This window comes from Amyelois transitella, chromosome 12, assembly GCF_032362555.1.
Source record: "Amyelois transitella isolate CPQ chromosome 12, ilAmyTran1.1, whole genome shotgun sequence".
In the NCBI taxonomy this organism is placed as follows: Eukaryota; Metazoa; Arthropoda; class Insecta; order Lepidoptera; family Pyralidae; genus Amyelois; species Amyelois transitella.
Genome location: NC_083515.1, coordinates 11,176,197 through 11,203,292, shown reverse-complemented (window position 1 = coordinate 11,203,292; position 27,096 = coordinate 11,176,197). Strand labels below are relative to the sequence as shown.

At 39.6% G+C, this 27,096-nt stretch overlaps 1 protein-coding gene across 1 annotated transcript in view; it reads left to right on the top strand.

Annotated features, from left to right (window-relative positions):
• Nucleotides 1-443: 443 nt before the first annotated feature.
• Nucleotides 444-27,096, top strand: part of LOC106133132 (uncharacterized) — an 84,119-nt gene continuing 57,466 nt past the window's right edge. The window contains exons 1-5 of the mRNA XM_060947085.1: nucleotides 444-830; nucleotides 9,551-9,686; nucleotides 19,342-19,467; nucleotides 22,331-22,474; nucleotides 24,592-24,774. Of these exons, the coding sequence (XP_060803068.1) occupies nucleotides 472-830; nucleotides 9,551-9,686; nucleotides 19,342-19,467; nucleotides 22,331-22,474; nucleotides 24,592-24,774 (948 nt within the window). The 5' untranslated portion in view covers nucleotides 444-471. The remainder of the gene's footprint in view (nucleotides 831-9,550; nucleotides 9,687-19,341; nucleotides 19,468-22,330; nucleotides 22,475-24,591; nucleotides 24,775-27,096) is intronic.

Genomic DNA, 27,096 nt, shown 5'->3' with positions numbered 1-27,096 from the left:
TTGTATTTTTTTTTACGAAAACTATTGTGAACCATTATTTTATAACTGTTATCACTCCGTTGATCTAAATTAGGTAGTCTAGTCTGGAATGGCAGGACAAACAAATGTGTCAGAGTATTTAGTTTCTGTAGAAAAAAATCCCTTTCTGCCCGAGTTACTTGTAAAAGTTCCTGTAAAAGTTTATTACTTTATCACAACTCTTATCATCCACGGATCTACCTCAACTGAACATGGACGACGCCGAACTGTCCACTGCGCATGCGCACCCACAACGCCGAACCACAAATCTGAAAGTAAAAGTGACGCAATCAAATAAGTTTATTGACATCGCGAATCCTAAATTCTAATCCTACAAGAAATCACAAGAAACCAAATGTACCTACGTGGTGTAACTTTCACCCAAGCAGGTGTTCTGGCGAGGCAGTGTCTCCGCGACTGCGCTGTGGATCGGACGTGTGACGGCATGCCGCGATGGCCGACCAGACCGAATCTGGCGCGCCCCCGGGCTTCACCACGGTCTCCAGTCTCAAATCCGACCATTCCACGGAACAGTTGATATGTAAAACCCCCCAGAAAGTTAAGAGTGTCAGTTCTAAAAGTGTGGCGAGTGAGAGAAATGGACGGAGAAGGATTGTTGTGTTTTTGGGGTTGGGGCAGGTGGTGCTGGGGGCTCTGCTGCTGGGCGCCGGGGCCATGGCGGTGGTGAAGGGCGCCGCGTTGTCCCGGGTGGGCGCGGGGCTGTGGGCGGGGTGCGCGGCCGTGGTGGCCGGGGTGGTCGGAGTCCTGGCCGGGATTAACGACTGTTACGGACTGCATGGGGGACCTGCGGGGTAAGTGTTGTTTTGGTTAGTGTTATTACATATGGTCACGTCTATATCCCTTGCGGGGTAGACAGAGCCAACAGTCTTGAAAAGACTGAATGGCCATGTTCAGCTGTTTGGCTTAATGATAGAATTGAGATTCAAATAGTGACAGGTTGCTAGCCCATCGCCTAAAAAGAATGCCAAGTTTGTAAGCATATCCCTTAGTCGCCTTCTACGACATACATGGGAAAGAGATGGAGTGGTCCTATTTTTTTTTGCATTGGTGCCGGGAACCACACGGCACTATTGTAGTTAAAGTTGCCAGTTATTTTCATACGCATTTTTAATTAGTTACACAGGACACCATCATGATACCACACGAGATACCTACTTAGGCGAATTCGTGAATTATTTCTTATTCGTGTTTCGATGTCGGAAAGTAAAATTTGGAAATTTGGGAATGACTGTTGACACGGTCTATGTTGCACATAACGGGGCGACTTTTTGGCTTTTATTGTGAGCAAAAAATAAATTATCTTTCAGTGTTCAAGTCTGGTGAACTTGTAAACCCCCCAAGGACGTGATAATTATATGTATGTACCTATGTAAGAAATTGATACCAATAAGTAGATATTTCAAGTAATTTTAAAGTTAAAACTTTTTACCTCTGCCAGAAGTAGGAATTTTCCTACATGTCTGAAGATATAGTATAAATATATAAACCCCTATATATATAGAATAGGACCACTCCATCTCTCTCCCATGGGATATAGACGTGATTATATATATGTATCGAAATTTTTATAATGTTTTTACGTACAGTACAAATGCAGTAAAAAGCTTAACGTAATTTACGTGATATAATCCTATGTAAGTTACGTATCGGAAGTGATTTCTAATTGAGACATTTTTTTTTCAATAAAGCAAACTAAATAAAAGTTTTAATTATGCAATTAACATCAGAAATGGTTCGAAATTGCATTTCGATAACGAAGTAATAACTTTGCATCCTGTTTTCTCTTTTATTTTATTAAAATTTCCTCACAGAAGACGGAAATTGAATTAATATTTATATATTAGTTATCTCAACTAATAGAAAATACTTGTACTTACATCAATTTAACATGTACCTAATGATAAACTGGAGCTTGCACGCACCCTTAGGAATTGTGAAAGTGGCCTATCAGTCTTTTCGAGACTGTTGGTTCTGTCTACCCCGCAAGGGGTATAGACGTGATTATATAAATGCATCGAAATTTAAATCACAACTTTTTGATTATAGATAGATATATAGGAGGACTGTTAGTTACTTTGGTAAAAATATGAAATCTTTTACGTACAGTACAAATGCAGTAAAAAGCTTATAGTACTTACTTACTAATGTAAAACAGCATAAAACAAAAGCGATTGTGACAGGTAAGGGTGATTGTTATTGCGTGAACCGAAACGCATCCGCGGGTGTAACCGCTGCGCCGGCGCACGCGATGCGTTCTCGTCGAGCGTCGTAAAGCAACAAGTTTGTAGATATGCAACAAGATAGCCAAATAAAAAAAAACCGTTATTAATTAATTAATACTAAAACTAAAAAATTCCAAAGTGTCATTTGAAAAAAAATCTTAATATATTTGATACATTTTTTTTTCCACACTGACTATGACTGATTTGACAGACATATCAAAGCATAGCACAAGTCGCTTGGTGTAGAGATTTGAAATTTAGCGTCAAGGTTTTTTATGTATTCTAGGTGCACTAAGGTATGATTATCCGAAATTCCAGATGGAACGGAAATCTTTGTTTTACGCGAGCGCACTCTAGTGCACCTAAATGTTATTACTAAAGTACATATCCTACGTCAGCCATGTATTAATGATTATCTTCGAAGTTATGTACATTAGTTTGAACTTTAAATACTTACTAACAGACGTTTTTACGGTGAGGGAAAACATCGCGAGGAAACCTGCACATTCAGGCAACTGGATGTGTGACCATGATCGATCCAATACGGGTTAGGTTCCCCTGCAGAGGTTACGGAGGTGGTCGCTTTCTGTTAAAACCTGCTCACTCAGTCCAAGAGTCATGATCAAAGGCATACCCCGGGCTCCTCTCCAAAGTGGTGAGGTGAGAATGCAATCAGGACATAGCCAGGAGGAAGAAGAAGAAGAGAAGGAGATTCAATCAAATGAACAATGTTCTTTCATTTAACTTTATGAAGAGCAGAAATACCTAGATGTTGTCGAGGTGTCACCATTTCTATACAGTTTGTGTAGTGTGTTTGTCGTGTTGATAACATCGCCGTAATCGTAGTAATACACAAACACTATTTAATTACATGTGCAATCTTAATAATCGGCTAATTATTTTTTAAACGCTTTAAAAATAAAGATGTGTTCTCAGTTCGATCTGTATGTATGTTGTCCGCGATATCGCGTATCGCTGAACCTATTTTAATACGGTTTTCAGGAAAGTGTTTTTTACACTTAGAATAAGGTTTTAGAAATTTAACTGACTTCAAAAAAGGATGATATAGACTGGAGGTGTTTCTCTTTTTTTTTAAATATTATATTGGAGTGTTTGTCTGTATATTTTTGCAGATCAATTTTATCTTACACCTGCGTCTTATGGAAGTAAAAAGGCTCTTAAATTCAAATTCAAAACTTTATTGTAAAACATAGGTACCTAAGTAGTATAGATCTGTTACATTAATTGATTTTAATTGAATGCTATTATTAAATTCTAAGAGCCTAAAAAACATGTAATAGTATTTGTTTACAACAAGCTGACTCGCTTTGAACAAAGTTGGGCGTGTCATTGATAAAATTAGCTAACTCCTTGTCTGTGACCAATGCTTGTGTAATGGGACGGTTCGAGACCCGATGGTGTAACCTCGTTTACTTGATTAAACATAGAATAAACAAAGGCCGTGTGGTTCCCGGCACCAATAGATAAAAGAAAAGGACCACTTCATTCCCACGGATATCGTAAAAGGCGGCTATCGGAAAAGCGGGATAGGCTTATAAACTTGGGATTCTTCTTTTAGGCGACGGGCTAGCAACCTGTCATTTTATATGAATCTCAATTCTATCAGTAGGCCAAACAGCTGAGCGTGGCCTATCTTATATATCGTTTGTTTAATTTTGAGTTTTTGCTTAATCGCCCTACACTAGCCAGTTAAGGTTTGAGGAAGTCAATTATGTTTTATAATCGCAAGAGAAAGAAGTGAGACGTCTAATTGAAAAACTAGCAGCCGGCAAGTTACGGTATTTCCAGCATGTGAACGCCGGTGCAGTGCGCAGTCGACGACAGGCCGCTTCCGCGCACGCGCCGGAGCGGAACGCATCTGCGCTGCGCACTCGCATATCGTACATATGATAGCTTGGAAGCGAATGGAGTTGGCAGTGGTCATAGAATAAAGATTAATTCACAACACATCAGGACCGGATTAAATCTAAAGCTCGTAAGCCAAACAAATTTAGGTTTTTTATACTGCTAGTCCAGTCCAGACAAAATTTGGGTGCCAGGCCTGTCCAGTTCAGCTTTTTATTAACTCCGTGGTGCTCTGAAAATGGCAGAAAGGTTGCACCAGAAGAATTCAGTGGGTAGGCTAGCACGCTAGGTGCTATGAGTCCCCTGGGTGAAATTCGGGGGGACAGAAGAACCTTAGTTGAATGGCCCCAAAGATTGCCAAATTATCCAGAGTTAATTATATAGTGTAGTGTGGTATTGTATTGATGGGATCTGAATACAGAATAAATGGTTTGCGTTCGTTGCGTTGCGTTTGTTATCACAGCGTAATGCTGATTGCAGGGCCGGTTTACTTCAGTAAATTTTATTATTGTTTGATTTATACAGAGTCATCAACATTATAAAGACACTAATTGTTTTTATTTTCTTCTTACATCCGCTAACTCCATTTGTCGCTAAGCTCACCCACGCACCGCCGCCCGCGCGTTTTCTTTTCCTGCGTCTGCGCATGCTTTCCACAGTCGTTGGCGCAAGAAAGCTATCGTAGCCATAACGAGCTAAATACATGTAATTTTACAATGATGGATTGACCGACACAACTGTATTCATGAGCCATTTTTTCCACCGCGAAGCAAGAAAAATCATATTTTTATTCTCAAAAATTGATTTACTACGATAGTGGGAGTCTGGAACCCCTTAATACTACAAAATGGCTACCGTAGCAAAATGTAAAACGGCTAAATTAAAGTCTATTTTTTTAAATGTTTTTATGACAGAATGATAATTATTTTTTTTATCGTTAAAGCGAAGTAAATAGGTTCTCAATGGGACCATTGGTCAGTTGGTCACACAGATTTTTGTATTACGTTTACGAATTCCAAATCTCAAGACAAATCTCGTGGAAAATTTTGCACATGGACCCGATGATCAATTTCATGTAAAAGATAGTATGTGTTTATGTCAAGCGATTTTCAGCACCTAGTTCGGGATAAATGATTTTTTTATATTATTTTCTTTATACATACATACACACATTATCACGTCTATATCCTTAACGGGGTAGAGAGAGCAAACAGTGTCCAAAAGTATTAATGCCTAGGTTCAGCTACATGACACTTATCGCCCAGTGATGGAATTGAGATTAACACAGTGACTGGTTGCTAGCTCATCGCCTAAAAGAAGAATCCCAAGTTCATTAGCCTTTTTCTATAGCTTAAAATATACGGAATTATTGCCTTACAATCCAGATCTTAGGATACCTAAAGCTAAAGCCGTGTGGTTCCCGGCACTTCATAGGACGTATCCATATCTTTGTCATGGATACCGTAAAAGGTGACTAAGGGAAAAAGACTAAGGGAATGGCTAATAAATTTCTTGTGGCAATGGGCTAGCAACCTGTCACTATTTGAATATTAATTCCATCATCAAGCCATACAGCTGAACGTGGCTTCCCAATCTTTTCAAGCCTTGGCTCTTTTTCACCGCAAGTTATATAGACGTGATGACATATACGTATGTAAAGCTACTACCCAGTTATTCCAGCCTCAATCCAGAAATTGAAAATATTCAAATTCAAAATCTTTATTGCGTATCATGAAGTACATCAGTTGAATTACAGTAACTGCTTATAAATAGGTACAGTATGAATCGCAATTTTAAAATAATATGGAATTAAATAGAATTCATGACGTTGGCTATGCTTTGTAAGAAATCCGAAGTGGAATGAATAGTCCAAACGTTAGTTGTTTTGTTTTGACTTCGCCGTTCATTGACCTACTGACGGGTTCGGCAGAATTTGTTGGTAACGGCGGTGTAATTATTATGAAGACTGTACATGATGAGATGAATGCGGCACACACTTAACTGTTATTAATAACTTTATATGTACCTACATTTTAACACGTGGCCTTTCGGTCTTTTGATGACTTTTAGTTCTGTCTACCCCGCAAGCGTTTTTATCTGATGTACCTTTACCAGTCACTATGTAAGTCTCTCGCATTCAATAAGATTTCTATGTTTTTTATTATAACATGCTCAGTCGTTGGGGTTCTAAGATTTCACACTGACTGACTGATTGACTTATATCAATTAAAAGTCCAAACCGGTAAGTGAAGTTTCCAAAATATCCGCCGGATTATTCGTTTAACGCTGCTTTCCAGACAGAACCTTCTTTTTTATTATTCATGAAAAGATTTCTTCCTAAAATTCGCAAACAAAATTGCAATGCAAAGTAATATTGTCCTTTACTCGCGTAAAATGCAAAAAAAAAATTTTAATGAACGAACCTCCTGAAAAAAGCGATATGACCTACAAGTTGTAATCCCTATTGGATAACAACTTGTAGGTCATATCGCTTTATCAGAGTTCACTTTTGTACCTAAGCGATATAAGAAAATACTAAATTCGTTTTTTCGCCACAAAGAACTAATTCTTTCTATTCCGCGGCAATAAATACTTAAAGTACTTACATTTGTGTATTGAAGTATGCCGTGTTATGGTGCCCGCACGATATGGATGCGCGCGCGCACTTCCGCGGCGGTGTGTTCGGTGGAGCAGCGGAGCACTGTCCGCGCCGTAAGTGGACGATGACGGGCACGCGGTACAATGACATGTTAACGCATTCTTAGTAATTACAAGTTTATAAATAAAAAAACTAAGGTGTTACTATTCGTGAAAAAATTGGAAAGTTAATTGTTATATTCATTAAAAAGATATGGGTATAAACTAAAATAACTTGTATATTGAACTTGTTTTATGTTTGCAGTTTCAACTCTTTTAGTTAATAGAAATGAATTCCCGATTGTATTTTCAGCCGTTAAAGACAACTAAAGACACCTTATGTCGTCTCTAACAGCTGTCTTTTCGTGATATATCAAAGCATTTCGAGCGGCATGTAAATATAACGGGCAGTACAACTTTTACCACATATTTCTACACTTCTTTATCCCTTGCGGGGTAGACAGAGCCAACAGTCTTGGAAAGACTGATAGGCCACGTTCAGCTGTTTGGTTTAATGAAACGATTGAGATCCAAATAGTGGCAGGTTGCTAGCCCGTCGCCTAAAAGAAGAATCCCAAGTTTATGAGTATATTTCAATTGCATTTTATAATTTGCATGCTCTTTTTATCGAGCTTCCAAGCTGAATTTGGGAATACGATGAAAATGGGAGAGGGACTAAAAATTAATGTACCTAAATAATTCACTAATGTTACTAGCACTAGATCTCTCCTCATCAAAATAGTGTCTGGAAAACATCAGCAGGGACTCTTACATTGCGATGTACTGGCTTTCACCGCCTTCTCCACCAGCCAACCAACCTTGAACCTTATCACTTAAAACTTAAGGTAGCATCTTCTCCGGCGGAGGGAGATAATGACTGGCGGATACTCGAATGCCACAATTAAAATTGTATAAACACTCGCTTTATTAGTTTTTCTTGTGATTATGTTTCTTGTAGCCGAGAAAGTTACGTGTTGACTAGCTGAGGTGAGAGTTTAAGGTGTATCATGTATCATCACATCAGCCGCAGGATGTCCATTGCTGCATATAGGCCTCCCCCAATGACTTCTATCTCACTCTGCAGCCGGCATCCAACGTCAATCATGATTATACTCGGTATTAAAGAAAAATTGCCGTGTGGTTCCCGGCACCAATAAAAAAAGAATTGGACCACTCCATCTCGTTCCCATGGATATCGCAAAAGGCGACTTAGGGATAGGCTTATAAACTTGTGATTCTTCTTTTAGGCGATGGGCTAGCAACCTGTCACTATTTGAATCTCAATTCCATCATAAAGCCAAACAGCTGAACGTGGCCTATCAGTCTTTTCAAGACTGTTGGCTCTGTCTACCCCACAAGGGATATAGACGAGATTATATGTATGTATGTTAAAGAAAAACTACAAGTTGTCCAGTTCCTTCTGAGACGGAGGTCAAAAGATAGTCGCTCAAGCAATTTTATGACCTTTTTCTCGCACACAAAATAACCGGGAGAAATGGCAGCGGTACGATGTTGAACATCATCTCTATGAGGCGGCCAAAGACTTGACTTGTCATATTTTTGTGAAGGGAAATATGGCTTCGTAATGTTGTTATTTTAGCTCGGATAAAACTTTTTTTGTAACTTTGCTCGGATAAATTCGTTTTCATGAATTCTTTATAAATATTATGTCCGACAGCATCATAGATTTCACTCCCCCTAAGAGTTTCGTAATTATGTAGGTACTAAAAAAAAATTGAAAAAGAGATTATATGAATGAATGACTACACTGACGAGGCTACCTCAAACACTCTTCCACCGACGCTTTTATACAATTTATCCCTCGATAAAAACGAAACTTGAAGAATGCTATGATTACCCCACGCCGGCAGCCCACTACCGCTGACCGGCCGCATGTAATTTCAAGACACCATCACTCAGCACGCTCGCTTTCTCCGCAATTATCACTGTCGATAACGTTGGTAATTATGTCCGAAGCATTGATAGATGACGATTCGAATAATGAAACTTAAATAGTGTGGTTTGCAACCGCGTAAGACGAGGAACGAAAAAGAAGACGTAAAACAAAAGAAACGTTTAAAAAAATAACAAAAAAGGAACGAATGGGCGTTCCACTGAACTCCAAAGAGAAGAGCTAACGCTACCGCTGTGATTTGGAATTTCTTCCGAATATGTAATTTGGAGATTTTCAAGGCATGGGTGAATAGGCACTATTTGAGCTTGCGGGCACCACCTAAGGCCTCATCTTGCTTACCACTAAACAGATTGAGGTCAAGCACACTCAAATACTACTTACTTAATTACTTATAATCATATCCCTTACGGGGTAAACAGAACCAACAGTCTTAAAAAGACTAATAGGCCACGTTCAGCCTTTTGGCTTGATGATAGAATTGAGATTCAAATAGCGACAGGTTGCTAGCCCATCGCCTAAAAGAAGAATCCCAAATTTATAAGCCTATCCCTTAGTCGCCTATTACGACATCCACGGGAAAGAGATGGAGTGATCCTATTCTTTTTTCTTTATTGGTGCCGGGAACCACACGGCACGTTCAGAATAATTAATACTAGCGACCCGCCCCGTCTTCGCACGGGTGCAAAATTCGGAAAAAATTATACATAAAAACCTTTCTCTTGAATCACTCTACCTGTTACAAAAAACCGCATCAAAATCCGTTGCATAATTTTAAAGATTTGAGCATACAGACAAACAGACTAAAATAGCGACTTTGTTTTATACTATGTAGTGATGTAGTGATAAAACAATGCTGCTTTCTCTTCCGCAGAGGCGGGCCTCTCCTGACTGCGTTCCTGGCCTTGTCGCTGCTGTGCCTCGCCAGCGGTCACAGCGCGGCCGTGCTGGCTGCCACCGGCCTCCAGCGCGACTCCAGCAGGCAGCCGCCCACGCTCAACACCTTCCAGGTCAGTCAGTTTTTTGTATCTCTCACAATGTGCTGTGCAAAATTAAAAAAAAAATTCAAAATTCAAAATGTTTATTCATTATTATAGTAGGATACTATATATATCGCTTAATAATTGTCAAAACGTATGGTTTACCAACATTGGTTGACGTCAAATAAATAACTTAAAAACTAAGTTTACTGCCGCTTCCAAGGCGTCAGTGCAGAAGAAGCGGTAACAAACTGCGCTCATTCAAATTGTGTGTCGCTCAAATGCTCAAATGTCGCAAATTTGTACTCATTGTAGTGTTTGTATCTAGTAATGGATACAAGACGCTGTCTCACTCACACAAATCGGTATTATAAATGTCAAGTTGACAGTTGCGTGCGAGCGTCAATCGCAGACAGACGTGTACTCGTACTAGGTGGGGTAGTGAGCCGGTGACTGTACGTAGTATAAATATCACGTATTTTACACTCATTATTATGGGACATTTCAACATCTACACTAATATTATAAAGCTGAACAGTTTGTTTGTTGACGTTTTAATCTCAGGTACTACTTCTCCTTCTTCAGGTTCGAATTGAAAAATTATATAATTTGTGTTAGTAGTATAGACCATTTATCGAGGAAGGCTTTAGGCTACAGAACATCACACTGTAACTATTACTGTGCAGCAGCAGCGAAGTTGTGTTGACTGCACCAAGTGACAGTCGCTCACATCCCTTCACAGGTTTCAGAGCATAACAGGATAACATGAATGATCCACATTCGTCCAAGATTTAGATTTAAGAGATCTATTTGTAAATTCACGTCCGATAAAAATGCTGCAGTGTAGTTTATTCCGCCGCTTCTTCTACACATGCGCTTTGGAAGCGGTAGTAGTTATAATTAGATTTAAGTGATGTGACGTCAATAAGTGATACCTTGTATCCTATTTTGAAAATAAATCTTTTCTATTCTATTCTATCCACAGATAGCAAATTAGCAAAATTACTGGATATTCAATTAGAACGACGCTTTCCGATGCTGACAGCGTGAACAAATGACTGTCTGTCACTGTGTCACAACAGCTCGACACGACGGGCGAGCAGATGAGCGATGTGGGCTAATTGCTGACATAACCGGAGCATCGGCTTTGTTACACTCGGAGCGTTTCAAATATAAATCTGGTAGTTCGTGATGCGTGGACGCAGCCTACAAACCTTTGCTATTTTCACAAATTTCTCCCGCGTCGTCCATTATAACGTTTGAATCTACTTATACAGGGTGACATTTAAAAAAACTGCATCCCTTTAAACATAGACTATACCAATGCTTCTAAGCCATTTGAGCCTATTTTTATTAAAATTAAACGTCATCATTTTCACATTTAAAAAACCCTCAAAAACAACGTCACACGCTTTATTAACGACCAATACTACAAAAAGAAATTAAAACTAAACATGTCAATAAATGTCTGAAAAATAAATTATTTTTCTATCCCCTGAATCTTACACGTCGCTTTTCCGCCGGCCGGGGTGATATGACGTATTTAGGATCGTGGATTTTGATACTTTTATTTTATTTCGTACTTTCTGAAATATGAACCGATATTTTTCTTTTCCTTTAGATGAGTATACTTAAAAGTTAAATTTATGCAGTTGAATTAAAAGTCACTCTGTATATTTTCAAAGTTGGTGCTCTTTCTGAGCGAATGAAATGTTCCTTCTCATTTATTCGATCTACATATATAACACAAAGTATAATACTTCTTTAAGTGACACTTTACATGCCGTGAAAAGATTATATTAAGCAAAGGTTTCGCGGTCGGTAACCTGTCTTTACAAAATTTGACGCACTAATTTTAAGTAGGTACTACTTCTGTTTATCGGTGGTCGAATTGGTAAGGTGGCTGGTCAAACCGCGTGTCGCGCATAAAGTCACCGGTTCGAATCCCACCGCGGTGGTGTACCAATGAATATTTTCGAAGTTATGTACATTAGTTTGATAACTAACCAATGCTCTTACGGTGAGGGACTATAGCTAGAAAGAAGAACATTAGAGCGAATAAAGATATTTGCCGTGTGTTTCCCGGCACCAATACAAAAAGAATAGGACCACTCCATCTCTTTCCTAAGGGATATGTTTACAAACTTTGGATTATTTTTTAGGCGATGGGCTAGCAACCTGTCTCTATTTTAATCTCAAATTCTATCATTTAGCCAAATAGCTGAACGTGGCCATTCAGTCTTTTAAAGACTGTTGGTTCCGTCTACCCCGCAAGGGATATAGACGTGACCATATGTATGTATGTAAGTAAAGATATTTGTAAGACGTTTCTTATGTAGCAATACATTAAAATTTTTATTTTATATGCATTGTGTAACTTCAGGTGCCTACGTTCAGTTTAAGTCATTCACGATTCATTCACGCTATATCGTTTTGGCCCGCATCTCATAACTGTAACGTTTTTTTGCGTTCGTCCGTTCGATCAAAACTCTTTATTTACAGAGATTATCCGGCGGACCATACAAATATTTACATTTTATTCACAAAAACGAATCTGAATCGCAAATGAGGCATGATATTAACTGTATTTTGTAAAGATTTTAAACAGTCCAGTGAGTGGCCACTTCTTGGGAAACCATTCTTTATAAGACGGTCGTAAATAATGAAATTTGAATCTATTTAAAACATATTACATTATCAAGTTACCTGCATTTATCTATTTTGAATTCGACCCACTTTCTGTGGTCCACACAAAAACTGTTGTAAAAAATGGATGTTGTAAAAGGTGACTAAGGGATAGGCTTATACACTTGGGTTATTCTTGTAGGCAATGGGCTAGCAACCAGTCACTATTTGAATCTCAATTCTATCATTTAGCCAATTAGCTAAACGTGGTCTATCAGTCTTTTCGAGACTGCTGGCTCTGTCTACTCCGCGAGGGATGATGACGTGATTATATGTAAACGTATGTATTTGTGTTTAGCAGATATACAAGGAGAGTGTGGAGGGAAAGGTCGGAGTGGGAAGACCTAGACGAACGTATCTTGATCAAATTAAGGACGTCCTGGTAAAGGGTCAGGTCAAAAGTACCCGAAACTGCCGAGCTTGCATGAAGAGAGTTATGAATGTGGATGAAGCGAAGTAAGTATGCAGAGATCGTGGCAAGTGGAAAGAGGTAGTCTCTGCCTACCCCCCGGGAAAGAGGCGTGATTTTATGTATGTATGTATGTGTTTGTAGGTTTCTGTGATCATCGCAATCGAGTTAAAAGCTAATATTTTGTAATGTTTATTTTCATTCATGGGCGTACACTTGCCGGCGCGGCCGGAGTGCCGACATTCGGGGGTCACGCCGCGCTGACATGTGCAATGTGTTATTACAACATAGACTTCATAATCAATAGACCGACTTCTTAAAAAAAAACCTGCGGTGTTTGTCAAAAATAGACTTGAAAGATTTTAAATTAATACATAAAAACACGCTTCTTTCCCGGAGACTAAATCTTTCCACTTGCCACGATCCCTGCATTGCATACTTCTCTCGCTTCATCCACATTTAGGTATAACTTTCTACATGCACCTTTTGTCAGAACTTGATGCATGCGCGCAAAAATAATTCTAATATATTTATTGTGATAAATTTTGACAACGCGATTGACAAGGTTGATACAAATAAATGAGAAAATTTGTACAAAATTTATCGAGTAGGATAAAAAACGATTATAAAAAGTGAAATTTTCAAAATAACGTGTTATTTTAATTTTACTAAAACGATAAAATGACAATATATGTCTACATAGTACCTATACTGGCCAGCATCGTGCGCATACGCGGCCGTGAACTGGTTGTCTCGCAGTGTACACGATCACACGACACACTTGCGGTTTCGATTGCACAGAGGTTTGAATGACTGACTGACTATTACAACCGCATGATAAGAGTTACAATATACAGAACTCTTATTATGTGAAAGAGGACCTTGACTGACTGACAGCCACATGAACGCCCACGGTCTACAGATTAGATAAATGTAGTATAATGTAGATTATTGGTTCTTATTCCTTCTATTAAGGCTTAGGAGTAAGAGTGGATTTCCTAATATTCTAGCGGGAATGAAAAAAAAAGCAGAAATTATTATTTTTTGTTTAATTTAAGTTTTTATTTGAAGACTCTTCTCTCTGAGGGTCTGAAACATCGAGTTCTCACTCTCACTTAAGCGAGATCCTAATTGACACAATCATTTGTTTCCTCCGGAGCTCGAGGTCAGCTTTTAAGGGAATACACTACGTTCCTAAATGTTCTAACGTTCCGCATTAGTCTACCTACTTTCCCAGGCTTAGCTGAAGCTTTGTAAATTCGCATTACCATCATAACGGCATACAAAAGGCGGCCCTTTCTGCAAGCTTCGCAACAAAACGTTTGGACGCTTTCTAATTCTAATATAATAACACATATCTGAATATTTTAACATAACTTGTGAAGGCACAGAAGTGCCGTTAAATGGCGAATTTGATAAAATTAAGCTAATAGCTTTAAGTCTGCGATTTGCATTGTATTAGTCTAAATATATATTGAGATTAAATGTTTCAAACTATTTAATCAATCTGTCTACTATTATAAAGCCAGTTACGTGGGGGTAGAATAGGCTCATTTCTATCCGTTCTCGAAGCAGTTCGTCGTTGAACGACCCAAAGATCAGGGTACAGGTAAGGTCTTGAAAATCCTCAAAATGGTTCGTCAGCAATGTGTCGGACATTTTACTCATTTCACAGTACGCAAATTTATACTCTGTTTGAATATAAATTTTGCTGGATTTTAGCAGACCCTGGGCTCAGAGATTGCAAGTGAGAACACTCGGAGCCGTGAACCACCGTGATTCCCACAATTATCGACCACGCAGGCATTTGAAATCGTATGTGATTGACAAACTAAATTAAAAAAGCAATTATCATTGAATGTATATTGCATGATGTGCAATATACATGAGTATTATTGTAATGTTTGATTAAAAATAAATCCTTATTATCACACCATGCCTAAAGTATTATTAGAACTCCCAAATTCAGGCATAAGGTACCATGATCTTATATGGGTGAGGTTTCCCTGCAAAGGTTGCGGAAGTCAGATGGAAGGCGTTTCGGAGGAATGCCTAACAATTTCTTGGGTTATTTAGGAAAAAGAAGAAATTTCTAGGCACTTCTTCACGCTTCGTTTTACTGATTCAGGAGCATGGTCAAAGCCGCGCCCTGGGCTCCTCTCCAGAGAGCTGAGGATGTAACTGTCACCAGTGCTAGGAGGAAGGAGTTGAAAGTATTTTTCAGTACGTACGATGTTATTGTCTTATTGAATGGCATTGAGTTTTTGTAAAGGCATTTTATTGTTTTGTTCTTAGTCTATTGTTGCTGCCGTCATACAAATATAATTAATATTCTACATTTTTATTGACGTCAAGAATTTTCTTAGTTAGTTCCGTTTCGGTATGTTATTTTCGGTTCACATCAGACACATAATTATTAAAGTGCTAAGTTCAACTATATTTAGAGAATGCTTGTCATTCTAATTGATTGTCGGTCGTACATTATATATTATTTTATCTTTATTATTTTATATGACTTGTATATGGAAAAGAGGCGAACTATGTGAATGTAAGTTGGTTAAAAGTTAACCTCTACATCAAACCCAGATCTCAGAAGAGATTTGTAAGTTACAGTACAGTATTGGAATAAACGTTTAGAACATTGAACGGAACTAGACTGTAATTTGGTACACATACAAAATAAGTAAATTAATTTTGTTATACTAAATGACTTATAACTTCACCACCCATTAAAAATATACATATAATCACGTCTATATCCCTTGTGGGGTAGACAAAGCCAATAGTCTTGAAAATACTGTAAGACCACGTTCAGCTGTTTGGCTTAATGTTAGAAATAAAATATTAATAAAGTTATTACACTAAGAAAAAAAATCACACTTATCGCGCGACATGACCGCCCGAGCGTGCGAAGTTTTTGCCGAAAAATAAGAAGGAAAGTGATGTTCTTGCCGGCTCACTCTACACGAGACAGACGAACCGTTGTTGCTAGGCGGTGGTAATCTTGACCCACTTCACAATAGGGACATGCCACGGTTCATCTTTAGTTAGCAACATTAGTTATGGTAACAATCTTTGAATTTCACTAACAAATTTTGAGTCATATTTTCTTACTGTTACATGTGGTTCCCGGCACCAATAGAAGTCATTATATGTTATGTTATTTTCTTATTTATGGATTATAATAAATATATAATTGGCCTCTGTGGCGCAGCGACAGTGCGCTTGTCTATGATACCGGAGGTCCCGGGTTCGAATCCCTGCCAGGGTATGATGAGAAACGAACTTTTTCTGATTGATCCTGGGTCATGGATGTTTATCCATATAAGTATTTACTATAAAATATCGTATCGTTGCCTTTCTGCGCATCACGCATTTGAACCGGTAACCTCACCGATTCAAACGCCGACGCTCTTAGTACAACTCTAGTAAAATATATGCCTTGTCAATAAACCCACAGGATTCTAGTCACAGACGGACCCCGGCCTCTCGGCTCTTATTATATAAATCTGAACAATGTATTCTCTCGTCCACATTCTATTCTAAGTTTAATTGATATTGTGAAGTTGTTGAATAAAATGATGCTGTGCAGTTTGTTACCGCTTCTTCTGCACTGACGCCTTGGAAGCGGCAGTAAACTTAGTTTTAAGTAATTTATTTGACGTCAACCAATGTTGTTAAACCATACGTTTTGACAATTATTAAGCGATACGAAGTATCCTTTACTATTTTGATTTTTTTTGAATATTGAAAGAAGTCAAGATGAGACCCGATGATGAGACGAGATTGATGATTACACGTCAGGCCTTCGCACGTCCGCTTACCTTAGAATGCCAATTACGGATCATCACCGGTCACCTATGACACCGTTTCGTAATCGCAACCATCGTAATTAGACGCACGGCCTTCGGTTACCGTGGAATATTTCATTTCATTTAATGTATGGAAGTGGTTAGTAATGATTTTGATGTCATAGTTAGATTAAATCTTAGTTTAGAGCTAAACATGGCCTTCAAGTTTTGTTATAAGCTCTGTCTACTACGTTAGAGATTGATAGTCCTCCAGACAAATAAAAATATGAGCGTTATAGTCATTAAATAAATAAGGTACCTTAAACTAACTTTACTACCGCTTCCGAAGTGTCAGTCCAGAAGAAGCGGTAACAATCTGCACTGCTGCATTGTCTTAAACAATGTCAACTTCACAATTATCCAAACTTAGAATAGAAATCGCAGTTCATTCCTTATATTTCTGCACAAAGTAATAAATCGAAAATCACATCATGAAAATAGGACGGATCTTCAAATCGATTTCCATAATTTAGGAAACATAAACGTGTGATTATTAGCGACTATCAGATTAAGGAAACAATGGCGGCCGTACATCACCTGTTGGCGCGGAAGCGAATCAACGCCGCCGTGAGCGCGGCGCAGGCGCATGATTCTCACGCAATCGATAAATGTTAACGTTCGAGTAACATTTTGAAACTTAATGTTTTTTCGAAGATACCATTTTTTTTTTATTTTAAGTTTCTTATTTACGTACAACAAGGATTTCCTTCAAAGGTTGCGGAGTTCAGATGGATGTCGCTTCGTGTAAAAACCTGACTCACCCAATCAAAGAACCATGGTCAAAGGCATATCCCGGGCTCGTGTGGTGAGGATGCAACCGGGACTAAAACTAAAAACTAAGGAAAAACAAGAAGTCTACTTTACAATATCTATGTATATCAATTATGTTTGATATAACTTTTTCCATTGTGAATTTCGTTCAAATCTTGACATTTAGAATTGTCTTTTTGTGAATGTTGAAAGTTGTTTATTCTTTTTTATTGTATGTGATTCCGTATCCAATGTCAAACGAATGTCTCGTGTGCTGATTTGAGCGTGGGAAATGTGACTCATTGCTCTGTGCAGACTGCGAGGAGACCGACGGGAACGTCTGTTGATACGAGTAATAAAGAGAGCATGAGTGCCAAGTAGATTGGACATTGAAGAGATTTTGTAACGAAGACGTAGTAGCAACGCTGCTTCTTATTTCATAGAATGTATCTTTTCACTCATTCATTCATATACTCATGTCAATATTCCTTGCGGTGTAGACAGAAACAGCAGTCTTGAATGAATGACAGGCGACGTTCGGCTGTTAGGCTTAATGATAGTGACAGGTTGCTAGCCCATCACTTATAAGAAAAATCCAAAGTTTATAAGCCTATCCCTTAGTTGCTTTTAGGCCAACCCTAGGAAAGAGCTGGAGTGTTCCTATTCTTTTTTTATATTAGTGCCGGGAACCACACGGCACTTGGTGTATCTTTTGTTCGTTTCAAATCGTGTATTATCTGTTAGTTTCTATTCCCGCGGATTCTTCATTATTATCGACATCAGTGATTTTTTTAATTTATTACTTACAATGACCTGCTCCATTTACATACATACACACATATAATCACGTCCATATCCCTTGCGTGGTAGACAGGGCCAACATACTCACAACAAGGCGTAAAAATACTGATAGGCCACGTTCAGCTGTTTGACTTACTGATAGAATTGAGATTCATATAAAGTGACAGGTTGCTAGCCCGTCGCCTAAAAGAAGAATCCCAAGTTTATAAGCCTCTCCCTTAGTCCATATCTCCTTCATCTTTACCATTTGCTTTTTCACATGTAAAGATTATTTGTAAAAGCGTTATCGCCTATAATATAAAGATGATTTTTAAGATATAATGTTAAGTAATCTCAGCAATATAGTTAGATTGTGTTAGGAATTCTCTTGCAATATATTCTACTAATTCTGAAGACAGATATCATGATTCAACGCCGCGCCCCGTGGTGGATTCGTCCATCGGCATTTAGTGAACCTTCACCTTTATTCCAAGCCACGTTGCTCAACGCATAACGCAGTAATTCGATGACCGTTAAAATGAGAAACAACTGAATTGATTATGACCCCACAATTTTAGCTAGACGAATCTAATATGATTGAATTTTCGGCTATTGATAAATATTGCTCCACATTTTTTATTCTGAATTACTTTTTTTTTGTTTGCGTTCAATTCAAAGCTTATTAAGAATTCGGTTTTTGAAAATTCCTTGAATCTTTTTTTAAGTGAATGTTTTTCTTTGAATAGTTCTGCTTTCATACGTATGTCACGTCTATATCCCTTGCGGGGTAGACAGAGCCAACAGTCTCATACAAGACTGAAAGGTCACGTTAAGCTGTATGTCTTCATGGTGGAATTGAGATTCAAGAATGACAGGTTGCTGGCCCATCGCCTACAAGAGGAATCTTAAGTTTATATGGCTATCCCTTAGTCGCCTTTTACGACATCCATGGGCAAGACATGGAGTGGTTCTATTATAAGTCGGAAACCACACGGCACATACATTCTGTGAATCTATTTTTTTTCATTATTTCACAGCACGGTATTACGAAACAACTAAAGTTGGAATCATATTTGTATCGACCCTTATACTCGTAATTTATTGACCGATTTCCGATTTAAGCTGTTTTCAAATTACGCGCAGGCGCAATTGGCACTGAAATTCTACAGTCGTATTCATTTTCTTATATTGTTCATCTTCTTGTCCACAGGATGAAATGGAAGCGTGGTCGCCAGTGCTGGCCAACATCGCCGTGCTGATCATCGCGACTGCGCACTGCGTCCTGTGCGCGGTCAGCATCTACCACGCGGCGCGCAGAGTGTGTCCCTGCTTCAAGGTAGGGTAGCTGTTATACTGATGACATGACAGTAGTGTTCTGTGCGCGGTCAGCATCTACCACGCGGCGCGCAGAGTGTGTCCCTGCTTCAAGGTAGGGTAGCTGTTATACTGATGACATGACAGTAGTGTCCTGTGCGTGGTCAGCATCTACCACGCGGCGCGCAGAGTGTGTCCCTGCTTCAAGGTAGTGTAGCTGTTATACTGATGACATGACAGTAGTGTCCTGTGCGTGGTCAGCATCTACCACGCGGCGCGCAGAGTGTGTCCCTGCTTCAAGGTAGTGTAGCTGTTATACTGATGACATGACAGTAGTGTCCTGTGCGTGGTCAGCATCTACCACGCGGCGCGCAGAGTGTGTCCCTGCTTCAAGGTAGTGTAGCTGTTATACTGATGACATGACAGTAGTGTCCTGTGCGTGGTCAGCATCTACCACGCGGCGCGCAGAGTGTGTCCCTGCTTCAAGGTAGTGTAGCTGTTATACTGATGACATGACAGTAGTGTCCTGTGCGTGGTCAGCATCTACCACGCGGCGCGCAGAGTGTGTCCCTGCTTCAAGGTAGTGTAGCTGTTATACTGATGACATGACAGTAGTGTTCTGTGCGCGGTCAGCATCTACCACGCGGCGCGCAGAGTGTGTCCCTGCTTCAAGGTAGGGTAGCTGTTATACTGATGACATGACAGTAGTGTTCTGTGCGCGGTCAGCATCTACCACGCGGCGCGCAGAGTGTGTCCCTGCTTCAAGGTAGGGTAGCTGTTATACTGATGACATGACAGTAGTGTTCTGTGCGTGGTCAGCATCTACCACGCGGCGCGCAGAGTGTGTCCCTGCTTCAAGGTAGGGTAGCTGTTATACTGATGACATGACAGTAGTGTTCTGTGCGCGGTCAGCATCTACCACGCGGCGCGCAGAGTGTGTCCCTGCTTCAAGGTAGGGTAGCTGTTATACTGATGACATGACAGTAGTGTTCTGTGCGTGGTCAGCATCTACCACGCGGCGCGCAGAGTGTGTCCCTGCTTCAAGGTAGGGTAGCTGTTATACTGATGACATGACAGTAGTGTTCTGTGCGCGGTCAGCATCTACCACGCGGCGCGCAGAGTGTGTCCCTGCTTCAAGGTAGGGTAGCTGTTATACTGATGACATGACAGTAGTGTTCTGTGCGCGGTCAGCATCTACCACGCGGCGCGCAGAGTGTGTCCCTGCTTCAAGGTAGGGTAGCTGTTATACTGATGACATGACAGTAGTGTTCTGTGCGTGGTCAGCATCTACCACGCGGCGCGCAGAGTGTGTCCCTGCTTCAAGGTAGGGTAGCTGTTATACTGATGACATGACAGTAGTGTTCTGTGCGCGGTCAGCATCTACCACGCGGCGCGCAGAGTGTGTCCCTGCTTCAAGGTAGGGTAGCTGTTATACTGATGACATGACAGTAGTGTTCTGTGCGCGGTCAGCATCTACCACGCGGCGCGCAGAGTGTGTCCCTGCTTCAAGGTAGGGTAGCTGTTATACTGATGACATGACAGTAGTGTCCTGTGCGTGGTCAGCATCTACCACGCGGCGCGCAGAGTGTGTCCCTGCTTCAAGGTAGGGTAGCTGTTATACTGATGACATGACAGTAGTGTTCTGTGCGTGGTCAGCATCTACCACGCGGCGCGCAGAGTGTGTCCCTGCTTCAAGGTAGGGTAGCTGTTATACTGATGACATGACAGTAGTGTCCTGTGCGTGGTCAGCATCTACCACGCGGCGCGCAGAGTGTGTCCCTGCTTCAAGGTAGGGTAGCTGTTATACTGATGAAATGACAGTGTGTGACGCGGCGCGCTTCAAGTTGCAATAACCTCTCTTTCAAGCAGGTGTAGAAAGAGACTTGCACTTGCTATAGTCTATACTAATATTATAAAGCTGAAGAGTTTGTTAGTTTGTTTGAACGCGCTCAATTTCAGGTTCTGGTTCGAATTAAAAATTATTTTTGTGTTGAATAGATCATTTATCGAGGAAGGCTTTAGGCTATATAACATCACGCTGCAAATATTAAAAAAAAAAAAAAGGGGTAAATTATTCATCCTTGACGGCTTCAATGATGCCCCAAATAACTATTCCACGCGGACGAAGTCGCCTTCGAAATATAAATTGTTACCAGTATTCCTTGAAGTCTTTCAATCAATTTTTTTTTTTGGCTCTATAAATGTAATAAAAAGGGAACCTTCCTCAACTTGGCCCATGGTTGCCACTGCGATATCTACGACGCAGACATGACCTGGTCTGTTCTCATATCATCTTTTAGAAAACCTAGTTAATTATAAGTTTCTTTTTTGTCATGTGGAGAGATTGAATGAAAGCAGGTTGACTAGACAGATATACAAAGAGAGTGTGGAGGGAAGGGTCGGAGCGGTAAGGCCTAGACGAACGTATCTTGATCAAATTAAGGACGCCCTGGCAAAGGGTCAGGTCAAGAGTACCCGAATCCGCCGAGCTTTCATGAAGAGAGTTAATGAATGTGGATGAAGCAAAGGAAGTATGCAGAGATCGTGACAAGTGGAAACATGTAGTCTCTGCCTCTCCAAGAAATAGGCGTGATTTTATGTATGTATGTATGTTCTTTAAACGGCCTCTGTGGCTCAGCGGTAGTACGCTTGTCTGTGACACCGGAGGTCCCGGGTTCGAATCCCGGTCAGGGCATGATGAGAAAAGAACTTTTTCTGATTGTCCTGGGTCTTGGATGTTTATCTATATAAGTATTTATTATAAAATATAGTATCGTTGAGTTAGTATCTCGTAACACAAGTGTCGAACTTACTTCGAGGCTAACTCAATCAGTGTAATTTGTCCCGTATATATTTATTTATTTATTTTATTCTTTTTTGTACAGGCCAAGCAGGCGTTTGACCACAACCAGTTCGACCCCGGCAAGCCTTTCGTGATCCATGTCGAGGATAAGGAGAAAGTGGGAGAACTGTGCAAGGACCTGGAGGGGAAACTCCAGGCGGACTCCACTGCTGTGAAGAAGAAAAAGGTAGGTCATGTTCAAACCTTTGAATTCGGAATAATATCAGACAATGGAAGTTGAATAATGTATCGTCTTGCATCGCATGCAGTTTTCTTAGCAGTTTTTAAATATATAAGTAAACTAGCTGTTCCGGCAAACGTTGTTTTGCCATATAAATAATTTCTAGTTAAAAAAGATGTTAAGGGTGGACAACCCTTAACACTTAGGGGTATGAAAAATAGATGTTAGCCGATTCTCAGATCTACTGAATATGCATGCAAAATTTGGTTAAAATCGGTAAAGCCGTTTCGGAGGAGTACGGAGACAAACATTGTGACACGAGAATTTTATATATAAGATAAAGATGTCAAATAAATCTCAGGATTGACCAATACTAAAATGTGTGGTGTCAAATTCTAATCGACAATCTGGAATCCCCTCGCTTCTCTGGTATAATATTTCAAGGCAAGGACTGCGTGCATCACCTGAGATCTTGCTTACCATCAGGCAGGTCGAGGTCAAACGTACTAAAGTATCTACCTATTTAAAATTGACCATTTCTAAGTTGTAACTATTTGTGGCTACATCACTAATGTCAGACACCAACTGTTAGTCGTAGCGAAGAAAATGACGCGCTCAACCAATAGTAACGAAGAATCTAAATCGCACAAACAAAGATTTCACGGATTGGTGCATAAATACAATCGCATCCTCAATGCTTTTAATCTGCGCTGCCTCTTTGATTATGGATTTTCCTTTTTATTTTGGTTGACTGGAAGAAATCCCGATTGGGATAAGTCAACCATTGTACATATTCTTCTATATCCAATGACTGTTTTAGTTTTGTTATATTTATTTTTAAGTATGTGGAATAAAGAGTTTACAAACAAACAAACAATCTTCGACTCAACATCGTCAGAGCTGCGGTTTCCCAGGTACACCTAGCCTGGCGGAAGATCTTTCCTTTAGTGGCGGTCGAGCCGAATCATCGCTACCGCTACACATTTATTTCTAACCAGAAGATCTAACCGGGCCTATTCCAATTAAAATGCAGACAATACCTTTTTTATCACCCAATCATTTCATTATCTGATGGTCAGATAACAAAGATGATCCCTTGTGCTCGGTTCAATACCAGTTCGTATAGTTTCATTACACAACTCCTAAAGCTATATAGAACCTAATCACTACAATATAATACATCCCACACAATGCAACAAAGAGGTCTTACAAAGCGACAATGAGTATTGTGGAGTGGGGCTCGGACCCTGGGATCTATTGTCGATGGGTTCAGTAGTCATTTGTCTTTTTTTTTTGTCCGTGACTTATTATTTTCTATTCGCTTTGTCTGACGCTGTGGTATAGTGGTTAAAAAGGTTTTCTTAATGACTGTGAGATCGAATCTTATGTTAGCCATTAGGTTGCATATAAGCTAGAACATCCTGTAAATTCGAAGGATTATTACCATTTGTAAAACTCGTTGTAATTACATTAAGTTGGTGTGCGGTAGATTTTTTGTTAGTTAAATCTTTATGTTATGAAATAAATATTTTATTAATTGCTTTAGGATTCGCCTAGAAAATAATGTATTAGATAATAGACTATTGCTTAAATATGCACTTGAAAATGTTTGGTCAAAGAGTACACTAGAGTTAAATTAATGAGAAAAATGAACCGCGTGAATCAAAACACCCCATTAATTATTGTTCTCGCGGGAGATTCGGAAAATCCTTTATAAGTGCACGCCTAGGCCACATAAAGAACTTAACAAAATTTTAATTATCTAGATCCAGTGCCTTGTGGTTCCCGGCACCAATAAAAAAAAAATAGGACCACTCAATCTCGTTCCCAAGGATGTCGTAAAAGGCGACTAAGGGATAGGCTTATAAACTTGGTTTTCTTCTTTTAGGCGATGGGCTAGCAACCTGTCACTATTTAAAACCCAATTCCATCATAAAACCAAACAGCTGAACGTGGCCTATCAGTCTTTTCAAGACTGTTGGCTATGTCTACCCCGCAACGGATATAGACGTGATTATATGTAAGTATGTATAGATCCACCGGTTAGGCTTATTGCAATGTCAGTCAATCAGTCAATATCATTCTATTAGTCCCATTTTTACATTGACTCTGTCCTCAAACAGGAGACTCCGGAGCCCGCCGGCGAGTTTGGGAGCGCCAACAGCAAGGAGAAGCTGGTGAGCCACTGGCTGGGGCGGCAGACGGGGACTCTGCCCCCGGCCGCGCAGGGGGCGAAGCGCCGCGGCGTCAGGAAGCCGAGGAAGCCTCCGCCGCTGATGCTGTTACCAGCACACCATGCCACTACGGTAAGTTACGTACATACATACAATCACGTCTAATCCCTAGCGGGGTAGACAGAGCCACCAGTCTTGAAAAGACTGATAGGCCACGCTCAGCTGTTTGGCTTTGTGAAAATTTATTATTTTAAGTAGAAATTATTATTTTAAGTGCCGTGTGGTTCCCGGCACCAACACAAAAAAGAATAGGACCACTCCATTTCTTTCCCATGGACGTCGTTAAAGGCGACTTAATTATAGACTTCGAAACTTGGGGTTCTTTTTTAGGCGATGGGTAAGCAACCTGTCACTATTTGAATCACAATTCTATCATTAAGCCAAATAGCCATTCAGTCTTTTCAAGACTGTTGGCTCCGTCTACCCCGCAAGGGATATAGACGTGACCATATGTATGTACATATGTATGTATTATTTTAAGCAAAAGAGATTTATCTTTCAAGAATGATATAACGATTCACTTAACTGCACTTGTAAATATAAAAATTGTAAGTGGGTACATTATGGGTCAACAATAGATTTTTCAGGCCGCTAAAAAGCATTACACACGGATTTACAACAGTTTAATGTGCCTTTCGTCACAAGAGGAAGAATAAAGATATAAATACATACATAACATATAGGGGTAGACAGAGCCAACAGTCTTGAAAAGACTGAATGGCCACGTTCAGCTATTTGGCTTAATTATAGAATTGAGATTCAAATAGTGACAGGTTTCTAGCCCATCGCCTAAAAGAGGAATCCCAAGTTTATAAGCCTATCCCTTAGTCGCCTTTTACGACATCCATGGGAAAGAGATGGAGTGGTCCTATTCTTTTTTGTAATGGTGCCGGGAACCACACGGCACCTTTTTTTCATAAGGATAAGAGATAATGATCATAACTATTTTCTTCTATAAAGAATTAGCTATTTCTTTAGTGGATTTTGTATTAAATGCAAATATAAATTGTTAACATTTGTAGGTTTTAAGAACGCATGTAGATTGTCGGAAGCGTGTCAGTGTATCAGCATGTCATGTAATTCTTGTCTCATTTTACATGACTGTCACGTCACGTAACGTCGCGAATACGGATTTGAAGATAATTTTAGAGCTTAGTTCGTTGTAGAACTATACACACAGTGAATTTGAGCTAAAACCGGGTTACACACAAACATACATATAATCACGTTTATATCCCTTGCGGGGTAGACAGAGTCAAAAATCTTGAAAAAGACTGAATGTCCACGTTAGCTTAGTGATGGAATTGAAATTCAAATAGTGACAAGTTGCTAGCCCATCGCTTGTAATATAAATTTAACAGATTTTTTATAGCTTATTACTTAGATTCCGCCTCTGTGGGGCAGCGGTAGTACGCTTGTCTGTGACACCGGAGATCGCGTGTTCGAATCCCGACTAGGGCATGACGAGAAAAAATCTTTTTCTGATTGGCCTGGGTCTTGGATGTTTATCTATATAAGTATCTATTATAAAATTAAGTATCGTTGAGTTAGTATCTAGTAACACAAGTCTCGAACTTACTTCGAGGCTAACTCAATCAGTGTAATTTGTCCCGTATATATTTATAATTTAAAGTACTTAAAATTTTTCAAAACTTTCATTTAAAATTAGGCTTCGTAATATAAATAATAATCATAAAATTTAACTTCATACGTCAATTAATCGACATTTAGATACCTATAATTACAAGTTCAGTGTAGCAACCTGTCACTATATTGATCTCAATTCTATCAATAAGCCAAACATTAGCGAGAATGTCGTCTCTGTCTACCCCGTAAGGGATAGTATGTTGCAGATTTATATAAAAGGACTGCGTTCTAATTCTATTTCTCACACCAAATTAAAAGTCGTCTGGCTTCTGTCAAATGTAAATTACGCCGGAACAAAGTGAGAGAAACTGTGTTGACTCTGTGAATTTGGTTAGTCAATGAGGCTCGGCCCCAGACGTAGGTCCGGATTAGCGGACATGACGAGACTGACAAACTAGTTGGACGCACTTGCGAATCTTATAGGTGGTCTTGCAAAACTATTCTAGAATAGAATAGATTTATTTTCAAAATTGGATACAAGGCAGCACTTATTGACGTCACATCACTTAAATCTAATTATAACTACTATCGCTTCCAAAGCGCATGTGTAGAAGAAGCGGCGGAACAAACTACACTGCAGCATTTTCACCGTACGTCAATTAACAAATAGATCTCTTGAAACTAAATCGTGAACGAATGCACATTGTCTATATTAAAACATGAATGAATGTAAAACTAATTATTTCAATATGAATAACGTCAAAATGACAGCATGTAATATTTTGATTGGAGGAGAAAAAGTTGAGC